Consider the following 27379-nt stretch of genomic DNA (forward strand, 5'->3'; position numbering starts at 1 on the left):
TTTCTAATATGATTAATCTTAAAAGTAATGCAGTCATGTGCACTATTTAATTTAAAAAAATAATAATTTTACTAGTTCTGTGGCCAATGTTGTACAGAAGCAGACTGTGGGAATTCAAAACACAGAAATGTCATTTCTAAAAAAACATCCAGTGAAGGTTGTTGCCCATATATGTACACATGTATATTTATATGCACGTATATATGTAATTTATATAATCTGATTTATTACTATGGGGTTGTTTATATGAATTATTTACTCAAGGGCATAGGTTCTTGTAGAATAAGACCACTTGGTTTATAAAGTAGAAATGTTGTGGCAAGAAAGTTTTGACAGAGAAAGTCTCTGCCAGGACATGGGTAGGAAATGGAGCTGAACTATCAATGAAAACTTTTTCAGTCAAATCTTAATGATTCTTGATTAAATATAATGTATTTTAGGTCCATTTTATTTGCGGCTACTGGGTAAAAAATATTTTTTCCTGGGTGGGAAAAATTGTTTTATATTGTCCTTTTTATACATGAAAAAAATGGAATCCATTATGTATATCTGTATTTTAATATCTAGGAATAGGATTGAGCTGCAGGTTCCAATACACTGCCTTCCTTCACTTCTATGACTGGGAAAATAAACTACTGTGGGCTTAAGTATCCTTTCATTGGTTGAACTTCACGCTAGTAATTTTTAAAAAATTATTGCTTTTGTTAGAATACTAAAATCAATTTTATTTAATATTTTAAAATAGTAGAAGAAGTAGTAATTCTGTGATGTCTTCTGTCTTTGATATTTTAATAATGAGGATTTTTAATTAGGAAGCTATTTTTAATCAATAAAATTTCCTAAGAAAGTGTATGGCATAGCTGGAATAGAGTTGATAAAAAAGGAACAGTTAATGTACTTCTAAGGGCTTTGTGAACATGTAGAGGTCTTTTAAAAAATACAGGTAAGTGTTAAAAATATCATTAAGAAAACTTGCTACCTGCTGGTTTAGCAGTGCTACAAGAGCATAGAATGCAAGGGTTATGTGTCGCTGCGTGTGTGAACCACTGAAAGCTGTAGAGAGACCAGGAGATCATATGCAGTGGACAGCAAATTTGTGTTAAATTAAATGTGCAATTTTGGGTTAAATTAAAAACTGCCTTTCGTTCATGGGGAGGTCCCTTGCTCTAGGGGTGCAAGCACTGAACATTGTATCAACTATACAATCTACAAAACTGTTTTCAGTGAAAGCTGATGCAAAGTTATTAAAAAAATTAAGAACTTAATATGATGTATATCCTGAGGCCACCACAACGTGATACTTTCTAAAAGGTGATTGTAATCAATAACTAATTGGTTGACAAAGCAAGAATTTATCTTCTAAAATTGCTTCGCTTATTAAATTAAAAAATTTACGACATCTGAGACTTTTCCTTTTTTTTTCCCTAGAAAAAGAAAATTATTTTTAGAACATGGCTGCTATGGTATACTGGGCCTTAATTTGGACTTAATTCACTGTTTATTTTGCCTGTTTTGGACATATACCTCTACACACGAGTGGGTTGTTTCTTCTTGCGCTCTCTTCAGATTTGCCGGCCACAGACTACACAAGACACCTGCTTGGAGTGTAACACCAATTTCTTTCATTAGTCAGCTGGCACGGATGGCATGCAGATAATTTTCTGTCTTTGAACCAAAAATATTGTCTGATTTGAGTCATCCAGGCTCCCCACTGTGGGTGGATAAAGAGGGTCTTACTGTTTCTTTTGAATTTAAAAAAAAAGTGATCATTGTAGGCCAAGTCTGAAAAGGAGAAAGAAGGAAATTCTTACAAATGCCTATTAGTAAAGTAGAACATTGCCTCTTGGGGAATGTATGGTTTTTAGGAATTGAACCAGTGAAGGTAGGCTTTTAAAACATGGAAATGATATGAAAAATTAAATACACTCTTTCTTAATGTTTTGATTTATCAAGTTATACTGAACCTTGTGGGTTGGGAGAAACCATTAATATGACTGTGTATCTCCTCCATGTAGTTTACATTGCTGTAATAAACTCCTTCTAGCAGGAAGACATGCAATAAGAGGGAGGTATTTTTTCATTATTAAGCAACTATTACTGATTTTGACTTTTTTTTCCCCCCATGTTTTTATTCCAGTTCCTTGTAATGAAAACCCTTTTAATGTGAATCAAGAAATTCACACATCTGGTCTCAACAGCTGGCAGAGATAGTATGTTTTGTCCTCTTCAGAACTCTGAGATTAACAGTTTTTTTGGTGTGCTCCATACCAAAGACTCAACCAATTTAAGACTTTTGACACCACCTGCTCCAGAAATTGTCTAATGACTCCCATTCTGCACTTTATATATGAGAGAAGGTGTTGCTTTGATAACATATCTAATATGCTACTTGAATGGCAGCACAGGAAATCAAACCCACAGCCCCTGAGTGCAACAATGCCACAGAAATTCTGTTGCTTTAGCCTTTGTCCTTTCAAGGGTTTCTTTCAATGACATTTTTCTTCTCGAGTATTCAGTCATGATATAAAAAATGCTGAAGTGCTATAAATTCATAATCTCAGTCAATGCTAAAAGTTATGCAGAATTTTGAATTTTTGCTCATGTGTTTTTAGCATGCACTCCCAGCAAACTACTGAAGATAATTATTCTAGAAAAGGTGATACCTGTTCATTGCAAGTCCCTCTGGCTTCAGTGTGAGCATTCTAATTAATTCTAATCCAGCCTGAACTGTTCATCTGTAATGTTCCTTGCAAACACCCTTTTCAGACTTGAAGGGTGTGCTGCTGCTCGATGTAGGAGAACAAAAAAAATGAGACCACAGAGAGGTAACAGAGGCTTGATGCTAAGAAGTGCAGCTCAGTAGCTGAAATGCAGTGTGTTCCCCTTGCCTGGCCAGAAAGGAGAACTGAGAATGTCTCTTTGTAGACTACACTTGCTACATATGTCAAAAAATGGGGTTTCTAACTAGCCATTCTGATAACAGCTGTAGTCAGAGATTGGTAATGAAAAATACTGCCATGTTTTCCCATGGGTGTCTTTGGCTATTCCTGCTTGTCTTCCAAGTTTTAGTTTTGGTCCCAAGAGGCTTTATAATTTTGAGTATATTCTGTATGCATAAAGCTGTTTTCGAATTTCAGGCGTCTAGAGACACCTTCAAAATTTCTAGTAGAGGGACAGACCTTTAGGTAGAGAATTTTAGCCGGCTGACAGTAGCTTCACCATCTGCTTCTAGTGAAGTTTCATGGTCCTAAGGATAGTCTGCAAATCAGGAATATGACCTTATCGTCTGTGAGGATGCTGAGTGTCCCAACAGACTTTGTTTGCCCTGTGAGTCTCATCAGGACTGCTCACAAGCTCACAAGCACTTCCTGCCTCCTGGTTCAGGACCTCTAGTTAAAATCAGGCTTCAGCCTTCATAAGAGTTGCCAGGGAATAGGAACCATGATACTCCTCCAGGAGAGAAGAGAGGACAGGAGATGAGGGGGACCACAGTGTGGGCAGGGCTGTGCTTTCACTGATGGGACATTGTCCTGACGCAGAGTATGGTGACAGAAATAGTTTTTATCAACAGTCTGGTGCTCATCAGACAAGGTAGGGCAGTGTTACATCCATAATCAGTCAGGGAAATCCAGTCTGAGATTCAGGAACAGCAGGGGATAGGAGACAGGTACCCTATAGCGAAGCTCAGGCAGACTTGGGGTGGCCAGGTCTGAGCTTAAGAGGGAACTTGAGCCCATGGCAGAGGATCTGGGTGTCTGGAAGGAGTACTGGGTGAGGCTGGGCAGGTGATTTAGGCCTATTGAGGCGCTTGGAGTCCTGACAGCCAATTAAAACTCTACAAGAGAAGAAGGCCAGTCAGTTTCAAAGCAGAGAACTCCAGGAAGATGGTAAACTTCATGGTTGGGTGTCAAATATTTTAAGAACCAGACTAAGAATTAGGCTAAGAATAAGATGGATTCTCAGTGAATAACAGAATTGTTCATGTCTATAAGGCATAAATGTTGCCAGGTGCCATTCTGCTTTAAAATAAAATAAAAATTTTTGATATGACACAATTTATTTCTGACAGGTTTCAGTTCACCACACCTTTTTGTTGTGCAAATTCAAACACAGGGAACTGAACATGTTTTCAAACTGGCAAGTAGGTTGTTTTCAAAATAAGATGCAGAAAGCTTACTGAAATTGAAAAAAAATTCACCAGCTCTTCTATATTCATTTTGCTGCCTTTATTCTCTGCTTTTAATGGCAGAGCACTGTGTTTATTCATTTGTGCCATCCATCTCTACATACTCTACCCAAGGGAAGAAAGCCACACTGAGGTAGTGCTCAGACTGCATAATGTACTCTGAGATACAGATAAATCCCATTTTGTTAGAAGTGTAAGTTACTGGATCTGAAAAGCTTGGAACTGCTGCATTTTCGATAAAGACTTTTCATCTGTCCACTATTTTAGTCTCTTTTCATGGTTCCTTCTCACCTGTGTTATCAAGTCCACAAAATAAAAGCTTATGGAGTTAAGTGAACCAAGTAGTGGTGTAAAATATAAGCTGCTAAAATATTATATTTGTGATTTAATGGGAGCCATACACCTGCAGGCACTTTGATTCATTTACTTCAAGTTTTCTTACACCTGCTGGAAAACTGCGTGCGCTAAGGCACATATGCCCTGTGCAACCTGCAATAATAGTGTGATTCAGGTTAAAAAACTGAAGATGGGTAGACAGCATATGATGCAGTTTGAACCTGGCTAAAATATGAGTTTATGGTAAGCTTTACAAAGTCTGTTTTTCCCAGTGTGGAATAAAATGAGCTAGACAATTTGTACAATTGCAAGTCAGTGCATCTTTAAATAAAATGTGGCTGGGTTTTTAGAAGCAGCTTTTGTATTTAGGGAGGATAGAGCAGTCATGATTTCCTTTCTTACCTAGTTAAGGCCTGGTAGACAATGAGTCAGTCTTCATTGTGAAAAAGTAATTTCCACCTGAAACTGTTGCATTTCCCCACAGGGAGAGGTAAAATTTTATGAGTGTGCAGAATCCCTTTTTTTAGTGCAGCAGAACTAGCACTTTACTTGAGTATCAGGTTCCATAATCTTTAATAGCTTGGGTGTATCTAAAGACGAGCAATACATTACTGTGATCACAGCCCTCCAGTAAAAACACTGCATGTGGCATGGTGCAGAAAACAGTACTAGGAGAACTCTAAAGAAACAGGATGAATTAGAAAAGATTGGTGTACATGATTTGTAATACACACAGTACAGTTTTTTTAAGTCAAATAATTTAGAATGTATCCTGTTCTTTAAGAGTAACAGAGAAAATCTAAGGTGGATGTAAAACCAAATCACTTTACAAGAAGAAATCTAGGAATCTTGGTTGTTCTTGTACAGAAATGAAAACCATGTAGGATTGCAGGCTACTTTCAAAGCACAGTAATCTGTTCATTAACCTCCTTCTTTTATGTGACATCCAAGATGTTTGAAGAGAGATCATAAACTTTTAATTACTTCAGAACGAAAAATTATAAAACTATGCAAAGCTTTTTATTTCACTTTCTACTTAAACTCGTAGGACTTTTTTGCTATTTATATATCTTATAAATATTTAAATGTATTTTGAAAACACTGAAAATACCTTTTGCCTCCGTACCTTTTACCTGCATATTATCAGGCTGTTTTTCCTACAGCCCTCTATGGATGTTTTTTCTGTCATTCTTGATTATAGCTGACTTCCCATATTGATGAATTTCCATGTCACAGAATCTGAAAGTCATTGTTACTTCTTATGTGCAAGTATAATCCTTATCAACTTTGCTATGGCCTCATTCTGTGTCATGATCTGCTCCTGACACATACAGCTTTTACTTTTCCAGTTACACAGCTTTCTATTTTGAGTCTGGATTTTTCCAAGTTGTTTTCTCTCAGAAGTAGTAAGTTTATGGAAAAACACTGTTCAAAGAACAATGTGTTGAGATTACCAAATACTAATTTAAAGCCATATTTTTACACCTGCCCATGTCAAGTTCAGCAAGTGATCTAATTTTTCTGTGTTTAAATTGCCTCTATTTCAAAGCAGGAAAGAGAAAATTATTAAATAGTCTGCCTGTGTAGTTTATCTAAGGAGCTCATCTTAAAGGAAATTCTTGCACCTTTGAACATTAATAGTCTAAAGCAGTTGTTACATATTTCCTATATACCCTAATTAATTTGCAACAAGAAACATAAATGCTATCTGTGATCTAATTTTACTTTTCAAAACAGAGCAAAAATAGCAGGAAGAGTGGCAAATTTTTTTGCATTTCAAACTAACTAGAGATCAAACATTTTGAACTAGAGCAAAATCATAAAAATGTTGGCATTTTTATAGCAGGTGACAAGGATGTGACAAAAATCTGATACATGTTTCAGATCTGTGCAGCTCTGACATCTTTGCCCAGCGCTTCTCCAAAATGAAATTTGTATGAAAACAGAAGACTGTTTTCTTTTCTCATATGGGCGATTGTTGCTTAACCATTTCTAGCTAACTAAATAGGGACCTAAATAGTCACCTATCTCCCACAGTCTGCTGAGGTGTCCTTTACTCTTTCTCTAGTTTACCAGACTGGATTCTAAACCTTTTTAGTTATTCTGTGAAAGATATATTTGCACACTGACACATTCAGCACTTGATGCTTAATTTTCATTTATAAAAATAGAGCTCTTCATTTAATGTGGGAAAATTGACCTTTTTTTTTTAATGTGTCAGAACGATAGAGTAATTTGGGTGGATAAGTAATTTGGAGGTTATCAAGTCTCAGATCTGGATTTAAATAGTTCAGAGTCTTGTACAGTTAGGTTTTGAACACCCCGAATGCTGAGAATCCTGGTGTTCCTCTGTGTAGCTGTGTAGTCTGGAGATTTACCATGAAGAATTTCTTCCTTAGACCTGTCTGGAATTTCCCTTGCTGCAAGTTGCAGCTTTTTCTCTTTTCTTTTGTCCTTTACCTCTGAAAAGAACGTCTCCTCGTTGTCTTTTTAATCCCTCATTAGATAGTGGGAGGTGGTGAATAGATTTCTCCTTAAGATTTCTCCTCTGAAGACTGGGCAAAAAAAGGCTTACTCTCCTTGTGCATCATGCATCCCAGACCTCTAACCACTCCAGTTATCCTCTCCAGATTGTGATGGTGGTGAGGTGCACGAACTTGGATGTGGTAGTCAGTGTGGCCACACAGAGGGGAAATATTCCCCTCAACCAGTGGGCAGCATTCCTCCTAAAGTGACCCAGCTGTCATGGTGGAATGTGTTTGGCCTGTTATTCACCTGAATCCTTATGTCCATATGTGCAGAGTTAAGGAAGTGACCTAAACCTAAACTACGTAAATATTAATTTAATTCAGAGAATACATTCCCCATCTTAAATTTCCATTTTGGTGTCTTTATTTTGATGGATTTATGAGATATGGCAATAATATACCTCTTTATTAAAACAGTTACCAGAGAATGCTTTGTTTCTTCATTTCCTTCATTGCTTCCTAGCACTAGGGGAATAACAAGGTCCAAATAAAACACCACATGCCACTGTGGTGGTATGGCCCTCTATGAATGCCAGGTGCTCACCAAGCTGCTGTATCACTTTCCTCCTCAGGTGGATGGGGGAGGGAATATGTAATGAAAATCTCACGTGTTGAGATAAGGACAGGGAGACATGACTCCAGGCAGCTACTGGAGTTCTATCACAGACAAAATAGACTTGACTTGAGGATATTACTTTATTGCAAATAAAATCAGATTACAAAAAAGAGAAATTAAAATAAATAGTAAACCACTCCCTTTCACCCCACCCTTCTTCACAGACTCAACTTCACTCCCAGTTTTATCTGCCTCTTTCCTCATTGCAGGGGAATAGGAACTGGGACTTTCAGTCAGTGCTGTCTCTGCCATTCCTTCCTTCTCAGGGGGAGGGCTCCTCACACTCTTCCCCTGATGCAGTGTGGGGTTCCTCCCTCGGGAGAGAGTTCTCCATGAATGTCCTTAACATGAGTCCTTCCCACAGGCTGCAATCCTTCGCAAACCGCTCCAGCACAATTTCCCTGTGGGGTCACAAATCCTGCTGTAAATCTGCTACAGCACGGGCTCCTTTTTCCATGGGGCCACAGGTCCTGCCAGAAGACTACTCCAGCTTAGGTTCTCTCCATGCAATTACAATCCTTCAGTGGCATCCACCTGCTCCAGTGTGGGCTTCTAAATGGGCTGCAGATGGATTTCTGCTTCTTCATGGGCTGCAGGGGCACAGCTGCTTCATCATGGTCTTCACCACGGGCCCCAGGCGGATATCAGCTCCAAAGCCTGGACCACCTCCTGCCCCTCCTTCTCCTCTGACCTTGGTGTCTGCAGAGCTGTTCCCTCACAGGTTCTCACTCTGCTGTTCTCCAGCTGCAGTTACACAGTTTTCTTTTTTCACCCTTCTTAAATCCATTATCCCAGAGGTGCTAGCACTATTACTGATGGTCTCGGTTTGGCCAGCAGCAGATCCATCTTCCAGCCAGCTGGCACTGTTGGACATGGGAGAAGCTGCTGGAAGCTTCTCACAGAAGTCAACCCTGTAGCCATCCTGCTATGAAAAACTTGCCACACAAAACCAATACACCCCCCCACACACACACAAGTATTTATTTTTTGAAGGAACTTGTGATTTTCTTCTACCCAGAGTTAGTTTTTTCTTATGATTTGTTACTAAGTTGGGAGGAGATACAGCTGGGACAGCTGACCCCAGAAGACCACATAGCATCTGGCTCAGTATAAAAACGGGGGGGAAGAAGAAGGAGTGGAGAGAACATTTGGAGTTGATGGCATTTGTCTTCCTCAGTAATTGTTACTGGTAATGGGACCCGGCTCTCTTTGAGATGTCTGAACACCTGCCCGCCCATGGAAGAAGTGAATTAATTCCTTGTTTTGTTTTGCTTGTGTTGTGACCTTTTCGTTCCTCATTAAATTGTCTTTATCTCAGCACACAAGTTCTCCAGCTTTTACTCTTCTGATTCTCTTCCCAACCCTGCCAGCGGGGGAGTGAGTGAGCAGCTGTGTGGGGCTTGGCTGCTGGCTGGGGCTAAACTACAATGGTGTGGTATGGGGAACAAGCAGGAGGAATTAGAGGTCTGTGCAGTCTCAGGGCTTTGATCTTACTGTGTGAAAGGAAGCATGGTGGGACAGCTCACATGACTGGAATGTTGTCACAAAGGGCTACATGCTGCTTAGCAAGGACAGACTAGAGAGACAATGGTGGAGTTGTCCTTGAAACGTGTGGAATGTATCAAGCTCTGGGAGGAATGGCCAACACCCCGGTGTGCTCTGCAGCCCTTCAGAAGGACCTTGACAGGATGGAGAGATGGGCAGAGAAGAACCTTCTGAAATTCAGCAAAGGCAAATGCCAGGTCCTGCACCTGGGGAGGAACAAGCCCAGGCACCAGCACAGGCTGGGGCTGACCTGCTGGGGGGCAGCTCTGCAGAGAAGCACCTGCGGGTCCTGGTGGACACAAGCTGTCCATGAGCCAGCAGAGTGTCCTGGTTCCCAAGGAGGCCAATGGTATCCTGGGGGGCATTAGGAAGGGCATTGCCAGCAGGTCATGGAAGGTGAACCTGCTCCTTTACTCAACCCTAGAGAGGTCACCCCAGGACTGCTGTGTCCAGTTCTGGACTCCTCAGGACAAGAGAGACATGGAGCTCCTGGAGTGAGTTCAGTGGAGGGTGACAAAGGTGATGAGGGGACTGGATCTTATGAGATGCTCCAAGTGACGTTCCACTTACTAATGGAACAGGGCCTCTTCAGCGTGGAGAGGACTGAGAGGGGATCTTACCAGTGTGTATCAGTTTATGAATGGGCAGTACCAAGAGGATGGACCAGGCTCTTCTCAGCAGTGCCACACAGTAGGACAAGAGGCAATGGGCAGACACTAATGCACAGGAAATTCCACCTGAATATAAGAAAACACTTTACTGTGTGGGTGACGGAGCACTGGAACAGATTGCCCAGGGAGGCTGCGGAATCTCCCTCACTGGAGATACTCCAGAACCATCTGGATGCAATTCTGATGCATCCCATGTACTCTGGGGTTGCCCAGCTTAAGCAGGGAGGTTGGACAAGGTGACCCACTGTGGTCCCTCCCAATCTGACCCATTCCTATGGTTCTGTGATTTCATTTCATGTAAACATAAGTATGCCTAATGTATTAACTACGTATGTCTATTAATAGAGTTATACATAGCCTTACCTGTATAACTTTTATTTTTTTTAAGCTAGACTCATAGGTGTACTTCATGTTTTCCATTCAGGCTCATTTTGTTTTAATTTTCACCTGAAATTACTCTGTTTTCCCCCTCACTTTTTAGGTCAAACTGATGTATGCTCAGTTTCTTCTCAGATTCCATAGTTGAAGCAGTCCCTCATCAGCAAAACTTATGATGTTATTCTTGATTTTAGTATTTATCTATTTTCACAACATATTTGGATAAGGATTTTTTCTCAGGGTCAATGAGGAAATAGGCTTTCAGTCATAAAAAGTATTATATATAGTTTGTCTGTTTGCTCAAGAAAGACAACCTTACCCTGAAAGAGGAGTGGGTCAACATGACTGCTTGGGATTCTCAGATCTAGCATCAGTCTGGTGTCAAGCCTGTGAAACAGGAAAATAAAATTGAAGTACCAAATTCAGCAACCAGCATCCTGAAAATGTAGCAAAGGAAATGAGAACTGAGGAATTCTTAAAAAGGATTTTTTCCCCCCAACTTTTCATATCCTGTTACAAACAATAAAATGCAACAGATGTTAAAGATAAAGAAAAAATAATATGTGCTTTGAGTGAATAGCGAAGTGACTGGAAGGGAGCATGGATGAAAAAACAGGATGTTGACGTACCTTTTAACATTACGCTAAGCAACCACTACTGTCTTACCTGGGTTTATTGACAACAGCAGCTGATTCCCCATGAGGAGGCCAACACAGACCAGCATCAGATAAAGACAAAATTGGCAGAACTAAGAAGAGTCTTGAGACTCTCATTCTGCAGGGGCAGGGATGGTGTGCCCCAGCAGAAAGTCAGAAGAATGAAAAGCTGACTGTTTTCAGAAAATTTTTCCCAGTGGGATCTGAAACTGTGACCCTGTATTTACTCCTAAAATATAAAGAATGCTTGCATCTTTTATTTCGGGAAGAAAAGAAAGACACGTAATTCCAGCCTGTAATACAGTTTACCCTACAAGATGCCCTTCAACCTTCCCGAATTTTCCCTAAGCTCCAGTGTTATTCTGTGGCATCTGTCAGTCTAGTATTTGTACAGTTGCTGTTTCAAAGTACCCGCACATCACAGATTTGTGCAAAGCAATTTCAGAAATGGCTGCTTTAGTGGTTGAAGCTTGTCCTGTTGCATTTGCAGATTTTATTCCCTGGAGACATTCCACAGTGCATTATTTTCTTATTTTACTTCCAGGGTAGGACTCCTTGGCTATTGTTCTTAGAACTTCAGTCTTGATGCATTTAAATTATGGTTTTTTATATACCTATCCCCTGGTTTCTCTCTTCTTCTTTTGAGTGGAAATTTTTTCTGCCTTCTTTTGATCTCAAATGATTCATAATTGCTGGTGGGCCTTTACTTTCAGAGAAGAAGTCTGCTTTCTGAACAGCAACAAACACGACAATGGCAGATATTAGACAGAAATTGCTAGTTGGTGTGCTTTTGGTAGAGGGTTTTTTTTGATTGCTAACATTGAGCAATGAAAACTTGCTTGCCGAACAGCTTTGTTCTGTTCCTTCATTATTGAAATGCAGGATGATGCTTTCCACTGTGATTCTGACAACTGAAAAGTACAAAGTACATAGGAAGCACATATCCTGATGATGAAAGTGAATTTTCAGGAGAAGTAGGTATGAGAAGAGAGATAGCCCTTGGCTTTATGTTTTTGTTTTTTTTTTCCTACTTTTAAGGCAGCCTTAAAAGTGCATATATATGTTTAAATATGTTTGTTTAAAAATAAATTTTTAAAAATAATGAAATTTCAACTTTCCTAAGATTTGGGTAGTCATTCAGGTAATGTGGGTACAGTGTGAAATCTCATTAACTTTTACTGATGAGACTTAGTTTACGTCATCCAGACTGGATTGTGGTCTGATTTTTGTCAAGTCTTGTTGAACAAATTTATGTGTTCAACTTGTGTTAGCCACCACTCAACACAGATCCTGGAAATGCTCTTTTAAGAAGTCCACAGGAAACATAGTCAAGTATTCAAAGAACAAATTAAAACCACACTGTTGGAAGGACAGTTAGATGATCCTAGTTTGTCTTTAATGAGATTTTTTTTGTGTGTGTGTTTGCCAGGTAAAAACATGTAGAAACTTGAAGTAGCCAAATAGTGATCAGATTGATTGCAAAACTGATAAAAGCAATCAAAACTCTGGTATTTAATGTACAGTAAGGCAAAACAACTAACAAGCATCAGATTTTAAAAAAACAAAAACAAAACTAAAACCAACAGATTAATAAAGTTTTCTTTGTATGTGCTATTCTCTGTGAACAGTTTACTGTGCGAAAGACAGCAAGACATCTCAAAGCATGTCCTGTGCTTTGTTCAGTCACCTTTTCCTAGAAAAGTAAGCTTTTGATTTAAAAAAAATGAAGGAAGGGACCACTCCATAGCAGAGTCTTTACAGTTTTGTTGCTACAATTTAATTAGTAGATATGGCTATCAGTTTCATAACACTGTCTAGCCTGTTAGGGGTGCATTGAACTAAGTCTAATTCTAAGGAATTAGATATTGTTATTACAACAAGAGAGTGGATAACATCTTCCCTTGCTGTCAGTATTAAAGCTTTTTTGTAGGTCAAAAGAAAGCTTAATAAGAGAGGGTGGAGCATAGATGAATCTTCAGTCCAGTCTGTGACCTTAGGTGGAACTGTGGATCAAAGGGGTTTGGAAGACTGAGTATATCTAGTAAGAATGAGATTAATTAGGCATGACCATGTCAATGTTAAAGGAATGGTGCTCATAAAGGGCATCACCCTTCTTCAGGATATTCTTTTAAAGGTATTTAGAGCATAGAAGTAATGCATGGAGGACTAATAAAGTGGAAGTACAAAGTGAAGGATGTTCCACCTCCTAACTTTGCACCTACAATTTCCCACTCTGCCTCCCTTGGAGAATTTATTTTTATAATATTATTGAATTTTTATCACAGATTATTCAGTTAATATTTCCCAATTTTCAACGGACAGAGTTTATAGCTTTTGTCTTAGATGTGTATTTAGTCTGATTTCATTGTTAGATTTTTGGTTTGTACTGCTTTAAGCAGAGCTTTTGCAGATCCTGGTTTCATGCTTATGTATCCAGCTGTAAGTGAGGAAGAATTAGCCCTGAGATCAAAAGCACTGTATGGAAATAATTATTAGCATTATTTGGTTTTGGTTCTACTTTGAGGCTCTAAGGGGTAGTTAAAGATAACATTTTTTATTATAGGCCGATGTCCACATACATTTTGGTTTCAGGCAAATATGTTCCCTTTTTCTGATAAAGTTTATCAAATTTCAAGTAAAAACAGGCTAAAAGCAATTCCACCTGTTTTTTTCTAATTAAGTAAATCAGTTAAATAGTTTAAGAGGAACAGGGCAGGTAGAGAATGTGGTGCAGAAACAGTAATCTCTGCTGGTTTAATGAGGAAGGAAAGTAGTAAAATGGGAAGAAAAAGATGGCAGTGTACCATGAAGACCCTGTCTATGCTGAGCTCAGGGTCGTTGATGTGTACTAGATAAATGAATTTCCATGCTCATCTTGTGTACGTGTGTTGTGTCTGCAGAAAGGATGCAGTGACAAATGCTCGTACAGGACAAGTGGTGAGACTAACATCCAAATCGGAGAGGGTTGGAGACTGCCACGGGTGGTGGCACTGCAGCCTTGTAGTATTATACACATTTCTGTCTACTGCAGCTTGAGCTAGAAGAATATGGGTATGTGACTCTCAATAGAAGAGAAAGAAAATTTACTAAAAATACAGAAACTTATCTTTTCATCTGTTAACACTACCCAAAATGAATCTGCTTCACACCATCTTTGACACCAGTTCTTATTTATTTTAAATAAATTAATAACTCTATAAATAAATACCCTTAACTGAGGAATCTATTCTTTATTAGGTCATACTGAAGTAAGTACTACCCTGGAAAAAATAAGCAAAGGCTTTGCACATGAAGAGATGAGGAGGAAGTTTGTAGGTATCCCAGTGAATTCAAGGGTGTGTTGTTTTATTTCTTGAATTACTGAGAACACTTGCAGGACAGTAGCATCATCTGCTTGTGAATTAACATAGTTCAACTGCCTATATTTAACCCAGGATAGAAAATCATTTGGCACATCAAGGTAGTAAAATTGGAAGTAGTTATGATCTAACCAAAGATTATGCCTTCACATGATGACCAATTTCTAGCAACAGATAAACTTGGAAAACACAAACCACCTGTTTGTGCAGAAACCAGCACAAACAGCAGAAAACCAAAAATAAAACCACAATTAAAATGTCAAGAAAAATATGCATTTAAAAAGACATCAACTTTGATTAGGAATGAGTTTTACTGGTTTTTTTTCCTTTGGAAAGGAATTACAGATTCAAGAGAAAAGCAGAAAAGATGCTATACAAAATTCCCAGGAGTATGTGAAATGCACATTTGAGTGTGAGTTCCAGATCTATTTGAAGACTTTATTATCTCAAGATATGCATATAGTTAATACCACTGTTTGGAATACCCAGTGAGTCTTCTCATAGCTTGAGCAAAGATCTCAGTCTTTGTGGGAATGAGTTTTCTAACTCATCATAGATTTATATCTTTATGGGATTCCACTGGTTTAGTTTGTGATGTTCAACCTTTATTTCAGATGTAGCACAATTTAGACAAAATGCTAAATATACTGAAATTTATGAATGTAATAGAATGAAAAGAATAAATATTAGAATAAATATTAGAGTAAAAGAACAACTTGATTTTTATTTTGTGTGTGCATCTTTGAGTGTTTTGGAAAAATGTTTTTGTAGGTCTTTCCTGAAGTAGTATTTCCATTTCTGGTAGAAACACTACTTTCCTGGGATTTGTTTTGGTTTGGTTTGGTTTTTTGTTTTGTTTTTGTTTTAGTTGAAGGAATTGAATAGGAATGTGGTGCCTGGTTTAGTGAAAGCCAGCAAACATGATGGATGAATCATTTGGTACAAAGAAGAGTATATGGCTAGACTATCATCTCTGCTTTTGCTGCTTTATGCTACTCAGGTAGTCATTAATCCTTACTCTTTCAGACTTTCCAGTTACTTACTTGTAGTAATCAGTCCGACATAATTGAAATGGTTGGAAGCTATCATGCATGGGCTGTAAATTATTCCTCTTCCTACTTATCACCTTAAGGCACAGATTTCAGTTCATTGAGAAAACAAAGCTGTTTAAAAAAGCAGTGTTCAAATTAAGCATTTGGCTTGGAAACTAAGGCAAGATAGACAGAAATTTCTGATTTCTGCCCAGACAGAAATTTTGCTCTGTCTATGTGCAGGTTTTTTGCCAGAAGAGTTATGCTCTTAATGAGTTTGAACAGGTGAAATTCCTTGTTGATGTACCTGGTTTATCACAAAACGTGTCATAAGTTTTGTTACTTTTTCAAATTTGTCTTTTTTGAGTCTGTTGAACTCATGAGATAGGTGTTCTACAGAAGAGCAAAGCATGGTTTTATCAGTGCTGGCCCTTGGACTTTTTGTTCATTTGGTATTCCTAAACTCCTGCTTTCTTTGCTCTGTATAGATACACCCTGCAGTAATAGGGAATTTGACAACTAAAAATCCTTAAAAGAAGACTGTACTCACTGGAAAAACAAAAATAAACAAATATGAGTCTAAGAATTAGAGGAATTCAGTGTTTAGGTTAAATGGATTGCATGGACTCTGTAAAATTACCTAAAATCTAGTAACACGTTGTACTCATTAACACTCAGAAAAGTACCTGTTAGGAGTTCATGAAGATTTTGAAAGTATTTGTAGAAGGCTTCAGCAGATCCAGTGAATGTTTTGATGCACTGCATGTTCACCAACAGCTAGTAGATACTGTAGCCACACACAGGTAAGGATCAGATACCTAATTCATCACATAAGGGATAACTTCTAAGGAGCACCTTGAAAACTGAAAAGTGAATTAGAGAAACTGCCTTGGCATAAAACATTCACCAGGATGACCTACTTAAAAGGATCACCACGTACCTAAACTCAGGCTACAGTTTGCAGTCATAAATATTACATCATGGCTTTTTTAAGGCTGCATTTCTCTTCCAGTAAATGCTTCAGTTCCCATTAATAGTTGAATAGTGCCATCACATCTGATTTCTCTGAGAAACATTCAAAGTGTATGAAATTAATCTCAAGGAAGATACTAAAAATAAAGACGTTTTCTACTATAGGTGAATTTCTATTTTTAAAAAGCTAGGGAAATATATTTTAGCTTCTAAAGTCATGTCTATATGATTGGAGGCTTCATTTTCTTGTGTCAAAATCACATCCTTTGTTTATCTAATGCAGTCTGTAATTTTTCCTATCTCTCAAAACACTATCAGTCCTAAAACTCATGTCTGGAGTATACTTCTGGAGACAGTATATGCAATAGAATAAATAAAGGACAACTTCTCAAAGCAATTCGCTGGTCTTCTCCCATGAAGCTCTGAGGGCAGTTCACACTGCTTTAGAAAGGGTAATAGGATTAACTTCAGAAATTTCCACCCATTTTTACTCCTGCATCATATCTCACAGCCTCCTTATTTATGTTACTGCATTTTTCTGAGGTAATGATGGAAAATAGATCATTAAAATGATCATGGTTAAAAATAACCTTTTCCCCAAGCAGGAAGCAGGCAGTGTTTTCTTAGAAGCACTGATACAGAAATTTTAGCCTGCTTTCTCCCAGAGGGGAGGCTTCTACAATCTGTTGCAGTGTCCAGATTCACACACACACACACACACACACACACACACACTCTCTTAACTTTAGACACATGAGTAATGGTGCAGTTTTGTAATTGATTTTAGCTGTTCTAACTATGGACTGTTGCCAAAGAATGATCCTGCATTTCTTCCTTCTGTGTGCTTGCACACTGCTGCCATTTCTTTCTCCTGCTCCTAGTGAGAGTGCAAATGCATGGTGATAAAATTGCTTTGCAAATATGCCTGAAAATTGCATGGAGAAGAAGGGAATGGTTAGTCTTCAGTCTAATAAGCAAACTGCTCTTGACTCATTGTGTCTGCATTTGTTACCTTGAGGTGCACAAGACAGAGAGATACAGCAGGGGAGCAGCGAGGAGGACTGGGGTGAAATGTCTTGGTGCCTACATGCAGCTTGATTAGTGGGAACTCATGCTAGGGAGCTATCATTAGGGAACTAACACACCCTGAGATGCATTAGCTGATAATACACAGTTGCTCCATTCTGCTACTGTCAGTATAGATAGCAAAGAAAGAAATGTGTCTGTCCATGACTTTGGTATTGGGAATCTCCAGAGTGTGGAAGTCCCACCACTTCCACACACACAGCTCCCTGCACTGAATTTTTTAGGGTGGGATTTCATATTGCTAAGACTCAGTGTGAATGTACTGTGAATGCATTGGCCAAATTCAGTCAGCTTCGAGACACTCATACAGATTGGAGGAATATTAACTTCCTGCAGGACTTGTGTTAAGTAGCAGGCTGGAGAGATATTTCATGGTAACTCATTGAGAGAAAATTAGTATGTGTAGCCCTTTCTTACAAAACAGGGAGTTCAAATGGGAACGGACACTGCGGACACAGTCAATATGATGTATGATACATGGAGTTATTTGGTTTCTTTCAGAATAAAACCTGGTATCTGAGACTAGAGAGTAAAAAATTGAATTCTGAAAACTGAAAGAGATAATAAATTTATCTTCAGCATATTTTCCTTGTAACCTGTGATATTTGTATCTCTGAAGAAAATACAGGTTTTTATATTCAAAATCCTGTGTTCTGATGTCCAGTGCTTAATTAAAGATTGGGATGATTCTGTATCAGTGTGAAGAGACATCTAAAAATAGTGAAGTATAAAATTCTTTTCTCTTATATTTTGCAGGTTGAATATTACAATTTCACTTGTACCTGGGCTTTTTCCACTGATGTCCAACACGCGATAGACATTCCAAACAATATTTGGCAGGTGCATTTGCAGCTTAACAGCAGTCCTTCTTTGATACAGGATGGAGGACACATACAAAGATAGGACTTCGCTAGTGAAAGGGGCCAAAGATATTGCTAAAGAGGTGAAGAGGCAAGCAGTGAAGAAAGTGAATAAAGCAGTTGACAAAGCCCAGGATGGCTACACGCAGAGGTCCTACAATCGATTCCAGGATGAGGAAGATGACGATGATTACTATGGCCAAGGAGGAAATTATGGTGTAGAAGCTAATGATGATGAAGGATCAAGTGAAGCAACTGAAGGACATGATGAAGATGATGAAATTTATGAAGGGGAGTATCAGGGAATCCCCAGCATGGGGCAGGGTAAAGATGACATGGTGGCCTTAGGTCAGTCTATGCGTGATGAATACAAGGATCGTCATGAACTGGAAACCGAGAGGAAAGCTGATGAAGAAGAGCTAGCACAGCAATATGAATTGATAATACAAGAATGTGGCCATGGTCGTTTCCAGTGGGCCCTCTTCTTTGTGTTGGGAATGGCCCTAATGGCTGATGGGGTTGAAGTGTTTGTGGTTGGATTTGTGTTGCCCAGTGCTGAAACAGATATGTGTATACCCAATTCTGGATCAGGATGGCTTGGTAAGTAAAGTCTTCATTCTGTCTTTTTGCTATTAAGATATTTGCTTACAGTAAGCCTAAATGTGTATTTGTCAACATAGAAGCTTATATAAAAATATGTCCGTCTTGAATATAAACAAGAAATCCACAAATTGTTTTAATATTAATGGTAATTAACATTGATTAACATTAGTAAAGAATTTAATGGATACTGTAATTTTATTTTTTAGGTGACTGTTTTCTTAGTCGGTAAATAAATCACTAAAGAGAAAGACTCCACAGTAAAACTTAAGAGGAGAGGGACAAATTTTGTTCTCATATACAAGAGTAGATGTCCAGACGAACTAATCTAAAAACAAAGCAAAACCACAAAACCAGCCCACAAATGGAGAACTGGAGTCCTGCTGAAATTATATAGGTGTAATAAAGAGCAGATGATACAACTGTCCAGCAACACTTTCACATTGCATGTGGGCCTTTCCAATGGTGATATGAAATTCAATCTGGAAAATGCAAAAATTTCCAGTGAAAATGCTGTATAATATAACCTTTCACTCTTTTTGTCTTTAGTCTTTTTATACCAATGACTGCTCTCTAGCATCCAAAGAAAATAATGTTTACTTAGCGTCAGGGAGACAAAAGAATGAACAAGAGCCTGGGGTGTGCTTTGTGTGTCCATTCTGTTGATGGGGATGGGCCATGTCTCACCCCCTTGCCTGTTCCCTCCTATGGTATGGGAAACAGGCAGTCTGAGCCAGCCTTGTGTGGCTTAGTGAGAGCAGCAGCAGTTCTGCAATCAGGTCCATGCTTGTCTTCCCTGGACATGCCTGGGCACAGCAGGAAAAACAAGGTTCTCATGGGGCAGGGCTGTGAAGAAAAGGTATAGAAATGGTTCCCCAAGGAAGAGGAGAGGTAGAAGCCTGGGCAATTGTAACAGAGCAGGAAATGGAATGTATGTTTGCAGATAATGACTTGGGCCTGGAGACTATTACAGAAAAGGAGGACTCCTTATAGGATATTTAGAAGCCTGTGTTTTCTAGCAGATGTTCTGCTTGTACCCTGCGTCTTTGCAGCACATGGTTCTGTTGCAACAGATCTCATTTTAGCTTAGCTCAGTTTCCTGACATACTGATACCAGCAGTTTGGCTCTCTGGGTTTCAGTACAGTGGACTGCAGTCTCCCCCAGTTATATCTCTAAGCCTCCCTCCGGGTGACAGGATCATGACTGGAAACAGGTGAGGAATTCCCGGATGACTGTGTCCTTTGAGTCATTCCTTGCCATTTGATCATTTCTTGTAAGAAGTACTCTGCCTATATATGTACAGTGCAGTGATTAAACTTAAAATGGAGGGAAATACATTATTAAAGTTTTTATGGTTAAAGATGCCGAATGCAAAGAATCTGTTTTGTACTGCTTGTTTACACAAAACGCCAACATTGTATGTGTCATGCTTGGACCTGTGAGCTTTCAGGTCTACTTCTTAAAGAAAGATGAGAAACAAAACCAATGCAAACCTGTATCACTAGATAAATGTCAATGAGTCAGTGCAGATAATAACATACAATGCATCTTTGAAAAGTAGTGAATTCCCAACTTGGTTTTTTTAACATGATTTCGAGGACATCCTTAAAATCTACGCCTCAATTTTTATATTTTTTTCTCATTTTTCTAATTTTTACATTGCTGGAACAAAAATTACTTATCTCAACCCTAGTTTTTAATTTTTGATAAACCTGTTTGTTTTACCACATGCACATTTCTTGACAAACGGAGCACTCAAAGTTGTCTGTGTCCTCCAGGACAATAAAACATAAGGGTAACCACCAAATCCCTCTGCAATTAATTCATATTGCATTGTATTTTCTACAAATAGTATTCTACTTAAACAACTGCATTAAGGATCATGGAGGTGTCTGGAACTGGGAGCGGGGAATATTGTCCCCATAGCAGTAGGGGCCATGAGTATTCATATCCGGCTCCTGGCCTCTGACCCATGTCAATAAGGTTGAGGATTTCTCTGTCACTGGAGTTCTTATGATATTGCCTTGAGATGTATTGGAATAACTCCGTAAATATTTAGCTAAAATTCAGTACAGAAGCTGTTAAATACCTCATAGTTACAAGTATGAATGTGTGTGTTGTGTATAAATGATGCTTGTTGACAAAATTAAGGTAACAGATCTGGAAAATTCACCTGTGCTACTAATGTATTCTCATGCCTAAAATATAGAAATTGTATCTTCCTTTTGCAATAATATAAAACTAGCCTCTGTGTTGTGGTATTAACAAACAAATAATTATGTACTAAAAGATTAACAGACAAAAGCACGAAAGAACAGAGATAAGCAATTTCTTTCCCAGTGTGTATTGAAGGCATTGCAACACGTGACTGTTTTACCAATAATTTCACCAAAAAAAAAATATTTCTTACTCATTGCTACTAGAAATATATCATAAGCTGCAAGTCATCAGTATACCAATGTACATATTGCTTATAAACAAAGTAGGTATACTGCTTGCAGAGAGCATAACCTTAATTCCAGTACTAAAAAATATTAATTGTAGCAGTGAACGCTTACTGAAAGCATTTTTATGCTGTCATAACAGGGCCCTCACAGCTGTGCATTTCAATTATTTTGTGCTTGTGATTTCACTTTATAAGTACATCCTAACTGGGGTCTTCCAGACTGGCATAATTCTTTTTTTCATTATTAGAATCCCATAATCCGGAAGGTTCTAATGTTGTTAGAATATTAAAGTCATAGGACTAATGCTAAGAGTTATAAGGTAAAATTAGTACACATACACAATATTTATTATTCAGGCAATTTTCTAGACTGTTAAGATACATACTACGAACATCTTATTTTGTCTTTGAAAAAGTATTCATTGATTTGGTTGTAAAACTGATTTCTCATACATCGTGCCATGATCATTTACTAGGGAACATGAGCTAATTAAAAACATGTGACGATATTCATTGAGTCTCCCTGTTGCATTTTTTTTTTTTAAATTCACTTTCACAAAGACAATTTCCCAAAATCCTTCCCTATTGACCCTTGAATGAGCTTGAGATCACTTTATTGATCACCAGCAACATTTCAGAGCCCATAAAGTCATATAACGAGTGTGATGATGTCATGAACTAGTTTCAAGTTGTCTTTTGAATTAAATAATAAAACATTTTTTCATCTCAAGTAAGTGATTTTCTTAAGAAAAGGGAAGTTGAATAGCTTAAATTCTCCCAGATTATAGTGACATGTCACTAAGCATGAGAAAAAGGTGTCCCTGCTGTATACATGACTTGGGTGTACTTGCCAGCTCCTGCATGTAAGTGGATTCACAGTGACTTCTTGGGTTCTGACACTGATGAGGCAAGGCTGTATTCTCATGAGACAGGTTGTAGGCTCAGGTCTAGAGATGCTGTTTTAACTCTTTTCCTGCATGCATCTTCTCTCTTTGGTTTTACCCATCAGAAACAGACTGATTTTAAGTTAATTTTCTGGGCTGTGATTTGGGCATACTCTTCTTCCTAATTTTTCTCTGTCTTTGCATTCAGATTGGTCTTTGCATTCAGATTGTTCTTAATTGTTTTGGGTTTTTTTTCCTGTAAAGTTTATAGTACGGCCTTTTCTTTCCTCAGCATCTCTGTATCTGAAATACTGAAACATTGTTTTTCCTAAGCTAGGAAAAGCTAGTCTTTCCCAGCTCTATCTGTTCAGAATTCCACGCCACTCCTGACTGTCCTGTCACTGGTTCTCCCATGGGACCTGTAAGTGCTCACCCTTGTGCAGGACCCTTGTCAGCTGCACTGCTGTCACCACTGTTACCAGTACATACAGGCTGACTCCTGCTCAGCTGGTCCATGAGGCCATTCTTCACAGCATCAGCTGGCACATTTTTCAGACACCTCCATCCTTTTTTTGTACTTTATCACAGAATCATAGAATAGTTTGAGTTGGAAGGGACCTTTTAAACATCATGCAATCCAACCCCCCTACAATGAACAGCGATGTCTTCAACTAGATCAGGTTGCTCAGAGGCCCATCCGCCTCAATACTAGAAAAAATTGTCTAAACATCTCAGGATTAGTGATTAACTTTAAACATTTTATTTTTATCTTTTGCATGTGTACCAACAAAACCTGAAAACTGATTAAGCACTCTTATTCACTGATTGCCATCCTTTACGGGGGCCAATTGTTCCTTAGTGATTTCTAATAGTCACCCTGGTCTGTTTGGAATCCCTATACGATCCTCTGTATGAAGTTAAGACCAAATGATTTCTTGAGGGTGAATAGTCTTCTACTCCGTTCTGTCTTACCATTGCACTAACCTATGTGTTAATCAAGGCTTTGATACAGGTTCATAGACAATACACTAGAAATAATTTTTATATGTAAAAGACATTCTTAGCTGATGAGTCAGTCATACAAACAGTTTCTTCCATCTAAAAACTGCAAGTATTGTGGCAAATCACTGGACTGATAATGCAAGTTTTGTGAATATGAATAACAACGAACAGCTTACCTTGAAAACTAAATTATTTTCTGAAACCCCACATTTAGTGTCAAATAATACCTTGATATACAGGTTCTTTCTGTTATTTCTGGATTTAATAATAAAATTTTGTGTAGTATTTGTAGAAAGAAAAGTATCATAGGCATAACTAAGTCTTTTGGGCAGAAGAAGTTCTCAGTCTGCGACAACAGCCTACCAATTCTGCATTGATTACTAACTTGCACATTAGCTGTTCTGATAACAGTGCTTCCCATGCCTAATCTGTTTTAAATTGTACCAAACATAACCAGCGTAATTCTAATCCAGACAGTTCTTTCTCTTTACACAAGAAGAAGTGCTCTCCTGAGGTTTGGTAGCTGGTGCAACGTGCTTATAAGCTCTGCTAAGAATACCAAATGACCACTGAATATTTCCACTTCTTAGTTTACAGAAGCACTGGCTTGCCAGATCCTTGCTACTTAATTTGATTCTGGTTTTACAATGACCATTTTCAACAACTTTATGTTCACCAAACACCTTCCTTGCATTGATGACAAATACAAGTCCTTTACTTGGGACAGAACAACTCAAATCACTGGTACAGGCTAGTCACTGAAATGCTGGGTAGCAAACAGCTCTGCAGAAGGATGTGTGGCTTTTAGTAGGAAGCAAGTCGACATGGGGAAGCACTGCCTTGCAGCTGCATTGGCAAATGTGACCAGTAAGCAGAGAGGAGTGATTATTTTCCATTCTCAACACAGTGAGCCCACATATTGTCTTGTTGTGGAGCCACCTGAAAAGAGATTAACAAATTCAGGCAAATTTAGTAGAGGACTAGTAATGTGACAAGAGGAGTGGAATACACAGAATACAAGAAGAAGCAAAAGGATCTGATCTTGTTTAGTGTGGAGGAAAGGGGTCTAAGTGGTGAATCTCTCTTTACTATTTGGCAACAAAATTGAGAGAAGCTACAGTGAAGGTGGATTAAATTTTTTCTCAGAGGAACACAAGAGGTTAGAAGTTGCAATCAAGGATCATCTGGTAAATGAGGAAAGTTGAGAGTGAGGTAGTCAACCACTGGGAGATGTTGCATAGTGAAACTGTGGTATATTTGGGAGATTTTCAAAAGTTGACTGAAGGCCTGAAGCAAAGTAATCTTGCTTTGAAGGTAACCCTGCTTTTAGCAGAGGTCAGACAAAAGCTCTTCAAAAGCCCCTCCCGACCGAAAATTTTCTGATTTCATAAATGAAAAAATAGTTCTCTGCAAATGTATGACACTTCCACCTACCTATGACTAAAACACATTCTCCAGCTGTTACACTTCAGTAAGCTTTTAAAGGAAAGGCGGGTTAGAACTCATGGATTGTACACAGGCTTGCTCTTTCAAACACAGACTAGTTATCTAAATTAATTTCGGCAAAATCATTTAGCTTGAGTTATTTGTTCTCCTCCTGAGATCTGGCAGAAACCTGGAAGCACGTGATAAAATGTTGGTGAATAAAGGGCTGCAGGACCTGAGTTTGACAGGAGAGTTTTTTAAATATTGATGCATCTACATGCCTGGTGGGATTATTTACTGGTTAAGAGGTTTGCATTTTAATAGATTGTCACAAAACTGTCCTTACACCGCAGTGAGTAAAATGCCTTCTGCTGCCATAAGTAGTTATCTGTGTATAGCATTGTTGTCTTTTTTTGTTGAATATTAGTAGAGGTAATTATAGATGGATGAGATTTATTGCATGTTCATGCATAAAATACAGTGGGAGAAGATGATTGTCTTCTGGTTATGTTCCAGTTATTAGTATGGTACTGCATTTGTTATGACACAATACATCACAAGTGACATAAAAAAAAGGAAACCCGGGCTCTGTTACTCTATCTTTTACTGTTGTGTTGAGCTAGTAGATGTACTGTTAAACACTTGAAAATTCTGGGGGAAAGTATTTTTTTTTATTATGGAGAGCATGTTGAAGTTTTTGCTTAAATTATTTTATACTTCAGGGATAGGGAAAGAGATTTATATCTAATTTTTTACTGTGGACACTCGGCCAAGGTATACATTTTATTCAAGAGAGCACAGATATCAAAAAAGTTAGGTACTTATATATGATCTGGTATATATTCACAAGAAAAGCATCCAGGTAAAGAGTACTTATGGGAGGCATATCAGACCCTTGCTTGTGAGGAATCCCACTGAAATAACAGTGAGAGTCTGTTGCACTTACAGTTAATAGTAGTAATAAACCTTTAGCAGCAATAGAAATATTTAGAAATAGAGTTGCAGTCACTGAAATGCCTTCTAAATATTCCAGAGCAAGGTGAAAATTGGTCTGTAGGATTAATGTACTACTTCTTCAGAAGGAGATGCCAGAAATACAAATGCCATCATGCATGCTGTTCACCTTTGGTACAGTTCAGTTCCCTTGCAATGACATTATTAAAGTCCTCCTACTGCTTGCCTTCCAAACACAGTTATTTGAAGGAGAAACATTAAGAGACAGACCCTTAAAATTTCTAAGTTGTTACAATATACAGACCAGTGAAAATGGTAGTCATGTCTGGTTTTCTTTTCTGAGGGGGAAAAAAGGGACAGTGGAGGGAACATGCAACATGATTCTGTCTGTTATGAACTGGACTAAACCTGTATGACGTGGAACATCGTGGGCCTGTCACAAGACGGGAACTGGGAGCACAGATTTGAACTATTAATAAATTACAGTGTACTCAGTCCTCTGTGCTGGTGCATGCTCCCATTGTAAGCCACTGTCTAAGGTGGGTCATAGCTGCCCTCCTTTTCTGAGTACAATGTTGTTTCCAAGCCACCTTATTGAAGCCAGTATTAAGATGGTGAACAGACCCATTTCAAATGTTTTTCCTTTTCAGGTTGTTTCTGCATGCGGCTTTACTGCAAGGACCTATAAGAATCATTGAGTCCAACCTATCATCCTGCTCAGGACAGCCCCAAGAATCACACCATGTACCTGAGAGCATTGTCCAAACACTTCTTGAGCTATGTCAGGCTGGTGCTGTGACCACTTCCCTGGGGAGCCTGTTCCAGTGCCCAACCAGCCCATGAGGAAGGAACATTTTCCTGATATCCAGCCTAAACCTCCCTGGCACAGCTTCATGCCACTTCCTCAGGTCCTGTCCCTTGTCAGCAGAGAGGAGATCAGTGCCTGCCCCTCCGCTTCCCCTTACAAGGAAGCTGTAACTGAAATGAAGTCTTCCCTCAGACTCCTTCAGGCTGAACAGACCAAATTACCCCAGCTGCTGCTCATACAGCTTCCCGTCAAGGCCCTTTATCATATTCATTGCCCTCTTTTGAGCACTCTCCAATAGTTTAATGTCTTTTCTTTGTTGTGCCACCCAGAACTGCCCCCAGCACTGGAGGTGAGGCCGCCCCAGTGCAGAGCAGAGCGGGACAATCCCCTCCCTTGCCTGGCTGGCGATGCTGTGCCTGATGCCCCCAGGGCACAGGTGGCCCTCCTGGCTGCCAGGGCACTGGTGACTCATGTTCAACTCCCATATCCCTCTCCAAGGGCTACTCTCCAGCCTCTTGTACCATTTATTTGCACAGAGGATTAAAGTTAAATCATTACTGCTTGTAGTAATCTTCAAATCTCTGTCTCAGAGATTGATTTTGTCTAAAATAATCTAGTATCTCTGGGCTGCTTTTTTGCTCATGACAGGTTATTTTCTGGGTCTGCCTATCCCATCACAGATCAGTAATTTTACCATTTATGTCAAATTAATTTATAGTCTTACAAAAGTGGCCAAAAAAAGGAATTGCTTCCCAAAGGAAAAGCCTGAGGGCCATGTTGATTTCACACATTTAATTTGGCTGTCACTTCCACTTTTTCCTCTCTCTCTCAACTGCCATGGGGTCCCTGGTTGACAATACATCGCTTCTTAAATCAATTTGTCAAACAGAGATTTTTAGCCAAACTGAACATTTAAAATATGACGGTGCAATCTCTTCCAAGTCTCTGGTTAATTCTGTGGCAGAGTTTAGTTATAATCTGCTAGCTTTCACATTTTTTTGTGTATCTTTGAATATTGCATCTTGCATCAAATGC

General features: G+C 38.8%; 1 protein-coding gene across 1 annotated transcript in view; it reads left to right on the top strand.

The window, feature by feature from the left end:
- Window positions 1-27379, top strand: part of SV2C (synaptic vesicle glycoprotein 2C) — a 113151-nt gene that overhangs the window by 11383 nt on the left and 74389 nt on the right. Inside the window, exon 2 of the mRNA XM_042012816.1 lies at window positions 18121-18824. Coding sequence (XP_041868750.1) covers window positions 18245-18824 — 580 coding nt within the window. The 5' untranslated portion in view covers window positions 18121-18244. The remainder of the gene's footprint in view (window positions 1-18120; window positions 18825-27379) is intronic.

Source organism: Corvus kubaryi, unplaced genomic scaffold (assembly GCF_017639235.1).
Source record: "Corvus kubaryi isolate FWS band 111438036 unplaced genomic scaffold, C.kubaryi_AGA036_p1.0 split1-37296, whole genome shotgun sequence".
Lineage (NCBI taxonomy): Eukaryota > Metazoa > Chordata > Aves > Passeriformes > Corvidae > Corvus > Corvus kubaryi.